Genomic DNA, 9,184 nt, shown 5'->3' with positions numbered 1-9,184 from the left:
TCCATGTTAATGTTTAAACTTTTTCAACTTGAGAGCGCGACATCAAAGCAATTTAATAGTTTACATATCACTAACAAATTCGGTAAGATGTCTTTGGAGATCGGAAAATCAGACATGTTGCATTGTTCCACCCAGTGTAACCACTCCCCACTGTAACATTAATGAAGAAACCCAGTATAACGACTCCCTACTGTAACATTACTGAAGAAACCCAGTGTAAACACTCCCCGCTGTAACATTACTGAAGAAACCCAGTGTAACCACTCCCCACTGTCACATCATTGAAGAAACCCAGTGTAACCACTCCCCACTGTAACATTACTGAAGAAACCCAGTGTAAACACTCCCCACTGTAACATTACTGAAGAAACCCAGTGTCAACACTCCCCATTGTAACATTACTGAAGAAACCCAGTATAACCACTCCCCACTGTCACATCATTGAAGAAACCCAGTGTAACCACTCCTCACTGTAACATTACTGAAGAAACCCAGTGTAACCACTCCCCACTGTAACATTACTGAAGAAACCTAGTATAACAACTCCCCACTGTCACATCATTGAAGAAACCCAGTGTAACCACTCCCCACTGTTACATTACTGAATAAACCCAGTATAACAACTCCCCACTGTCACATCATTGAAGAAACCCAGTGTAACCACTCCCCACTGTAACATTACTGAAGAAACCCAGTGTAACCACTCCCCACTGTAACATTACTGAAGAAACCCAGTGTCACCACTCCCCATTGTAACATTACTGAAGAAACCTAGTGTAACCACTCCCCACTGTAACATTACTGAAGAAACCCAGTGTCACCACTCCCCATTGTAACATTACTGAAGAAACCCAGTGTATCCACTCCCCACTGTAACATTACTGAAGAAACCCAGTGTAACCACTCCCTTCAGTAACATTACTGAAGAAACCTAGTATAGCAACTCCCCACTGTCACATCATTGAAGAAACCCAGTGTAACAACTCCCCACTGTAACATTACTGAAGAAACCCTGTGTAACAACACACCACTGTATATTTACTGAAAAAAGCATTGCAACTTCTCCCTACTGAAACATAAGTGAAGGAACCTGATGTAACCACTCTCCCCTGTAACATTACTGAAGAAACCAAATGTAACCACTCACCATTGTTATTTTACTGAAGAAACCTCATGTAACGACTCCCCACTGTAACTTTACTGAAGAAACCCAGTGTAACTATTGTGGTTGTATCTGGAGTTGTAACCAGGCAACCAGTTTCCTGGATTAGGCGCTACCCGACGATGGTCAAGTAAGTTTTATTCTTAATCCCGGAAGGCTGGCTATAGAGATCTACTCGCGGTCGGCGCCATATTTGAAATTGACATTTGTTGTGTCGTACATAGTTAGGTGGGGTTATATCATCAACTATTGTGCTATGAAAGAACTGTTATGATATATTTGCTGCTATTGTAACTACGGAATTCTATTCGACGTGAGCAGAGTGGTTTATCTCCGTCTAGTATATCGATGTTAGTGTCAGATGGTAAAGGGTTTTCACTAAAAAAAAGGGAAAATTCATAAAGATTAGGGATTCAACTGAGAATACCATGGTGGTAAATATTGTTTTGGAATTCAAAAGAGCTTTAGACATTCTGGAAAAATACACTGGTACGGAAATGATTAAATTCATTGAGCTACCAACTATCTCCACTGCTAACTAGAAAAAATCTAAAGATTACAAGGAGCCGGATGTGTCTCATGACGATGATCAGTGAAAAACTGCCCAAGTTGATTTGGTGAAAGTGAAGTGCGAAATTTAAATTCGCAGGTCGGACATGAAACACTAAAATTCAGCCGTTTTCTGATTAGGAATAGGAAATATCGTGCCTGGGCAAGATCAAGGTATATTCTCATAAGCAGTCGTTGTTGTCAGATGGTGCACATGGTGTACACCCAGGTCCATACCTTTGTCTGGCATAGATGAAGTGTCTTCTTGGGGATATAAGAAAGATCCCCTCAGAGATAAACAACAAGTATAACCTAGATCCACGAAGCTTCTGCTGCGGTCATTGTCAAGAAAAGAAAGGAACTTGAAGACTGACATAAGAAGACCTTAAACAAATCAACAACGTACCCAGCCATGTTTGGGACTCCCTTGTCAAACACGGGCTGGAATTAGATACCTCGTGGAAGGTTGGGCAGAGCCCAAAGCTCAAATCACCCTGGGTTGGACCCTACCTGGTGGTACAATGTTTATTTCCAGCTCTCTATCGCATTTGCAACAGGAAGTCTGTGCAAGTAATGCATCATCATCGTTTGACGATATGCTGTGAACGGAAATTGCCTGTCTGGCTGTTGAGAATGAGGAGCAACCTTGGCTATACTCCGGTGCATCAGAATGGAGAGGAGGAGGAGGTGATGCTGGCTGAGAGTGATGGCCAAGACATTCCGGTACCTCAGAATGATGATGATGATGATGATGATGGTGGAGGAGGAGGAGGAGGAGGAGGAGGAGGATATTTTGACTGAGAGTGACGGCCAAGGCGTTCTGGCGGAGGACAATGAGGATGAAGTCCCAAGGGCCTCTGAAAACGATCTGACGGAAGTGTTTGACGTCACTGTTCTGTTCAAGTATGGTCAAGAGGGGGAGGTGGAGACGGCCGTACCTCCACCCAGGGTGAGGAGTAGGAGATCACCAGTTTGGTTATCCGAATATGTCGCTGAGTAAAGTGACTTCAATGCCACTGTTTACATATATGTAAAAATTGGACGTATCTGAACTTTTATGATTCCTTTTTTGCACCTGTGAGACTCCTCGTTCCTTAAAAAGGGGAGAGTGTTGTGGTTGTATCTGGAGTTGGAACCCGGCGACCGGTTTCCCGGATAAAGCGACACCGACGAATTTTGGTCGGGTAAGTTGTATGCTTAATACCGAACTGAACGGACGTATTCCCCTGCAAGGAGTTCAACAGACGGCTTCACCGGTCCTTCCCAGCCGAGACAAGACAGGCCCGGATCTAAGGTAAGTGAACCTACAACATAACCACTACCCATTGTAACATTACTGAAGAAACCCCGTGTAACCTATTCCCACTGTTACTTTACTGGGTTTCTCTGGTAAAGTTACATTTGGGAATGGGTATCCACTCCCAAATGTAACTTTACCAGAGAAACCCAGTGTTGACCCAACAACCCCGAAAAGCAAACGTGTCTAAAATATTATAGTCCTTTATCATTGTGTGCAGTTTGATTAAAATCCCTCATGCAATGACGCCGCTGGAGCTCTGACAATATTTGGTACTACAAACATACGTACATGCAAATAAAGAAGGGGATATTTTGAGAAGCTGGAGCAGCCTCTACGTCAAAATAACAACAAAACAACATGTAGGTCTTCCACTGGGTGTGTAAATTATAGTCAGATCCCCTGCAAAATCTGCCCTAGCTGCCATTCGGAAAGCCTGTCTTAAAATAGACAATTCACTCTCATAAAGCAAACAATTTGGTGTAGAGACCTCACCAACAGTGCGAAAAATCGAATCTGTCCTTGGGTATATTGACATAAAAAAAAAGTCTTCACTGAAGACCCTCAACACCAGCGAGACAACATGTCTGGAATGCGATTTTCAACTCCAGAAGAGTGCACGGCCCTGACCTCAAAGTTCCCTAAGGCTGCACTAAATTAGATTTCTCTGAGACAATTTTGCATGAACTGGTCCCTTGTAGACCCAGATTTGATCACCGATAAAGAGACTACATTGTCACTGACAATGAGCACCCTCTTCTTCTTCGAAAAAGAAAGATAAGTTTTGGCAGCCGCTAGTACTGTTAGTAACTTCAGATCATTATATTGTCATTTACTGCAGACCAGGAGGGAAACTAAGATCCAAAATGATTCTTCTCTCATCAGAGCCAGCTTTAGGCACTCAGCTAAAGGGCGAGATGGCGTTAGGGACCATTTCAAAGGTAATTCGCTGAATGGATCTCTAGCCCCACCTTTTCCCTGTTCCCTCTGCAAATACACCCTAACATCTTGCCTATATTCCCTGGCCCACTGCGATTGTCACTAGAGATCCTACATGTACTATCCTGATTATCTCAAACTCTAGAGAAAAGCCGTACTCGAGACCTTCACAAACCAAAGGGTCAGGAAATTCACTGAACAAAAACTTAAACAAAAGGCTGTTTATAGTTGAATCTAACCGCTGCATGTTGGGAACTCAAGACTCATCCAGTACTCGATGGGCAGTAATAACCCCCTTTTCTCTGAGAATGAAAGACGCGTTACTGCCAGATCAACGACTGGCAACGCCTACTGGGGATAAAATAACTGGTCTTATTTTGCTGCAATCATTATCGTGTTCCTGTTGTATCTATCTCCTGTGTCTTAAGCTCTGTCCTATTTCAGACTATTTCGGTTTGATGTTTCAGTTTTGTAGCCTTCGGTTCTGTCCCAGTTCTTCCAGTTTTATCCCTGTGTGCAGTCGAGCAATCTCCTCATTATTTTCCCCGTGAAACTGATCATCGTCGGAGCTCGTCTCCCCATCACTGCTTGATTCCCGTATCTGTTAGTTTAACAAGTTTGGCATTTTGTCCCACGACATGTCCATTGATAAAAGGGTGTAACTGTTACAATGTTCAACAAGAACGAGAAGGTATAAGCACCGCAGTCTCTAAAATACTGCTAAACTTCGCCAGCGGACAATATCTTCGTTAGACTCTAATGAAATGGTTAGTTCCTATTATTGGTAATGTGCATTCCATCAAACAACTAACCTACGCTTTTCAGCCGAGCTTAGATAACACAACTCATCGTTACATCAACAAGCTAATGTTAGAATCCTTATGATCCTTTGAAAATTATAGAAAAATAACTTTCCAAAGAAGGCAGCTATCGTTTAATAGATATAGATGGCTTAATTACACAACAATCTGAATAAGATACATTTCCTTAGTACGTCTACGCTATTGAAGCGATTTATTCTAATCATAATGAATTACACAAACGATCCTGCTCAACCGATCAGGATGTAAGGCGGTAAACTCCTTACCTCTTGCATTTTCTGTCGATTGTTTTAGTATACCGCACAACCACTGAAGGAAATATCGCAATATATTGTCAACTGGAAACCGATTTAATGGTTAAATGGCTATCATAACCACCAAAGGAAAACTAAAGCGATGAAAACATTCTTACATTGTCAAGAAAATCAAAGTTAGTCAATACCAATTATTACGGATAAGATTAATCATTTCAGCTGTTATTACCGAGCGAAGCTACATGACCTTTAACCCTGCAATATCTTTTCGTTGGATGACCTGTTAATTTCGTTTATAAAGTAACCGACTTTGATATTATCTCTGCATGCATCCATTTTCCGTTATCTGTTATTTAACTGCATATTCATTAGACTATACGAGCTGTTACTTTGTTTACATTCAAGTTCTGATATATATTATGATAGAGACCAGTAATATTCTGCTCGTTTGTTTGCAATTATGTAACAGATGCATAGACCACTCTTATTTAGAATATGTAAATACGATAGTACAGATCCTATATAACTTCCTATCCTGTGTCGGAATCTACATAGCACTATGTAATACTATGCATATAGAAAAAAATGCAGAGAACACCATTTGAATCGTAATTTGGATTTAATTACTTCATATTAGAATTAATCATGAAAATATTCGTAGTTTGCTTGGTAATAAACCAGATCTATGTACTTTCCACGAAGGTTATTAAACGATAACGTCTGACAGGCTACATGTACAAGTTATTAAAACATATCTTTGACATCATCCATTGTTTGTATAGACCATTATATCTAATAATGGACTGTTATCAGTCCATTATTAGGACAAACTGTCCATTATTTCCATAAATAATGGACCGTTTTTTTGGACGGGTGGAAAAATAATTCAAACAACAAAAATGTACACTTCATCTTTATTAATCCATTGATACTGTAATCCAACAGAATTTCGTTATAGTATCACATGTACAAGCTGTATATATATTCAGACAGAATTTCGAAATAGTATCACATGAGCCATTTTCAATATTTCACATTGATTTTGATACCTCCAGATTCGATATTAATTTCCGTACTCCCTCTATTTTCACTTTCCTTTCTGGGAATTTTAACACTGTTAGCGTTGTTTCCTCTAAGAATGTCACTCATGTCAGATTGCTGTTGGTCACTGGTGCGTTTGTAAGCACGTACAGCATTTGAACGATGGTCAGTTTTCTCGGAAATCAACTGTTCGTCTATTCCGGCACTATAGAGACGTGTTGCTGCGGTTGCGCGGAGAGAGTGGTTGGTAAATAAACCCTGAAATCCAGCTTGCTCACAGAGGCGTTTTACTGTTTGTTGGAGTATGTGAACTCCAACTGCTGCATCTTGGTACCATACATTTCCATTTATGTATTTCCTCGCTCTTAGGTTAAACGCATCAGTTTTACAGTAGTCAGGTCTACAAACAATAGGTAAATGCATTTTAAATTTCTATTGCACTGTACACATGTATACACAGTAGTTTCACTTTGATTTTAATATCATATTAAACAACAGCAGATTTTGGTACAGGAGGGGGTGGTACAATTTAATTTTAGTCTTGATTAAGATAATATTTACAGGTAAATGCTTGTTTGTTTCTAGATTGTATTTAAGTTGAATGGGGTGGAGGAAGGCAGATCGGGATGGATTTACACTCACCTGGCTTGGGTATATTTTGTGTAGAGCTTCACAATGCACCTCTCTGGTTGTTTTAGATTTTCATAAGCCCTTGTAATTTTTGGGTCCAGCTTTCGATGAAGGATACGCCACGGTTTGTTTTTGACACATCTTCAGTGTATTCCAGGTATCTACGATTCTCGTTGTCCACTCTGATGCAAATTTGTGAATGTCCACCAAATCGTAAATTACGATGTTCCTGACCTGCTAGCAGAGCAAAATTCAACCCGATCATGAACACCATAGTGTCCAATAGTTTTTGAGGAGCATCAGATCCCAAGATATTTGTTCTCCACATGTCCTCCTCTTGTACTTGGCTGATTACATCTGCCTGTCGTCGTTGTAGTCCCATGCCTTTCTTGGATAATTCCTTCATTTTGGAATCCAACACTGCTTTCATTCCTGCAAAACTTTGGTCATCCAGAAAGCTGATAAACCGTCCATTGGTCCTGAAATGATGTTGGATTGACACTACCAGTTCATAAATAGTATTTGGTCTATACTCTGACCCAGCTTCACTTCTAACCTCACCAATGAAAAAACTTAAGGCTTCATTCAGAAGGGAATTGGACATTTTCAGAATTGGATTGGAATACTTTCTGTTCTTTGTCAATTGTTCGCGCTGTTTCTGCCAGTTATGAAACAGGTTTATTGCCCACCGTGTCTTGCTCTCAGTTTTAGTAGACTTGCCATTTTCCACCATTTGCTGTAGATCTTGAGCTTTCAAGGGAATTCGGAATCTAGTATCCATTCTCTCCATATCCATTGAGCACTGAAGAAGGTTTTCATCATCTGCAGACGAAATGTCAGAAAACAGACTGCTTTTGAGTTCAAAATTTGGGCGGTTATTTTCCTGCATGTCTAATACATCATTAAGGATAGTATCGGTATCAGAACCTTTACTTAATCGCTCCACGACAGTCGACTGAGTTATGAAAATTGTATCAGAATCAGACATGTTGTCTCTTCAGTGTTCACCTCAGAAATGGCTATATGAGAATAACAGTCTGAATTCTGATGTATAAAACGACATTGCATGAAATGCTCATGCAATTACTATATATAGCTTGTTACATGTCTTACCTTTACCTGTCCAAAAATATTCATGGTTGATTAAACACACATTGCTCATAGTATTACCTGTAGTAGTCCAATATTATTCAAGGCTGAATGAACATACTTCCCCATGCCTGCATACATGAACTGTTGTTTATCAGGCAAGCAAAGAACATTTCCATTCTTAAATAGAAGTATTGTTAGCTTTCAAATTATATCAATGGTACGTACACTAAGTGCAACAGGGGGATATGTTTTAAGTAGGAGAAGGTCCTCAAGCTGTCTTTTCTTTGAAATAATGCACTGGACTCGGCCTTCGGCCTCGTCCAGTCCATTATTTCAAAGAATAGACAGCTCTCGGACATTCTCCTTTACTTAAACGATAACGTCTGACTGCCTAAATGTACAAGTTATAAAACGATAACGTCTGACTGCCTACATCTACAAGTTATTAAACGATAACTTCTGAATGGCTACATATTATTTCTTATATTTTCATTTTGCTAGTTTTTTAGGAAACTTTAAAAAGATTAATAATCGTAATTCGCACCTGGGAAACAGCTCATCTCAATGTCTGCCAGAAATAAAATAGCTATCACAAAGGCAGAATTTTAAGATAGTTATATATTACGTCTAACAGAAACTCATCTTAACCCTATTATCACAGACTCAGAACTCATATTAACTCCTGTTCTGATAACATCCACAGACTTGCTTGAAAAACAGGACCGGGAGGAGGAGTAATCATTGATGATATAGAAATGATCTGGGTTGAAGTAATCATAAAAAAATGTAGTTAGGGTATAATATTGGAATAAAATTGATCATGTTCTTGATAACGCTTGTGATACTACCATAGACATTATAACAGGTGATATAAATGTAATATAAAATCACTTGTCAATCCCAAATTAGATATCAGTAGATACGGTTAAAGAAAGTAGTTCTAATATGACAGCATTGTGTAGTCCGATACTGTGACTGATTCAATTTGACACCAATTTGAATTTTAATGGATTTTAAAGAAATTTAAAGGACGCACGCTAAAAGCCTTTATGTCCATATCAGTAATTATTTCAGAAAAAAAAACATTATGTAAAATCCTATGATACAACAGAATATCAATATTCATTATATTACATCCCTGAAGTGATCATCCACTATTCTCATTTTGAATAATTGATTGAGCGTTAACAGCATGTGTCTGTAGACTGTTCCATGTAACAACCACACTTTATGCGGAAAAGTTCCTTCTCAGCTCTGTATTACAGCGGTTTTTGTATATATCTTAAAATTGTGGTCCCTGGTTCGATGATTGATGTCAAAAAAAAAAAAAAAGTGTAGGAAGATTTACGAGAGTTGATTGATATGTTGTGAGCCTCGTATTGAAGGATGTACTCAAGGA

The 9,184-nt window shown here is 39.4% G+C and overlaps 1 protein-coding gene across 1 annotated transcript; it reads right to left on the bottom strand.

Moving 5' to 3' along the window:
• Positions 1 to 6,757: 6,757 nt before the first annotated feature.
• On the bottom strand, positions 6,758 to 7,681 carry LOC117324886 (uncharacterized protein KIAA1958-like). The gene has a single exon (XM_033880714.1). It carries the CDS (start codon positions 7,679 to 7,681, stop codon positions 6,758 to 6,760), a length of 924 nt encoding a protein of 307 aa, XP_033736605.1.
• Positions 7,682 to 9,184: the final 1,503 nt, after the last annotated feature.

The sequence above is a fragment of the Pecten maximus genome, chromosome 4, assembly GCF_902652985.1.
Source record: "Pecten maximus chromosome 4, xPecMax1.1, whole genome shotgun sequence".
Classification (NCBI taxonomy): Eukaryota; Metazoa; Mollusca; class Bivalvia; order Pectinida; family Pectinidae; genus Pecten; species Pecten maximus.
This window is presented reverse-complemented; position numbering and strand designations above follow the sequence as displayed.

Coding starts and splice junctions, on each gene's coding strand:
- LOC117324886 (XM_033880714.1), bottom strand. CDS start 7,681: ATGTCTGATTCTGATACAATTTTCATAACTCAGTCGACTGTCGTGGAG.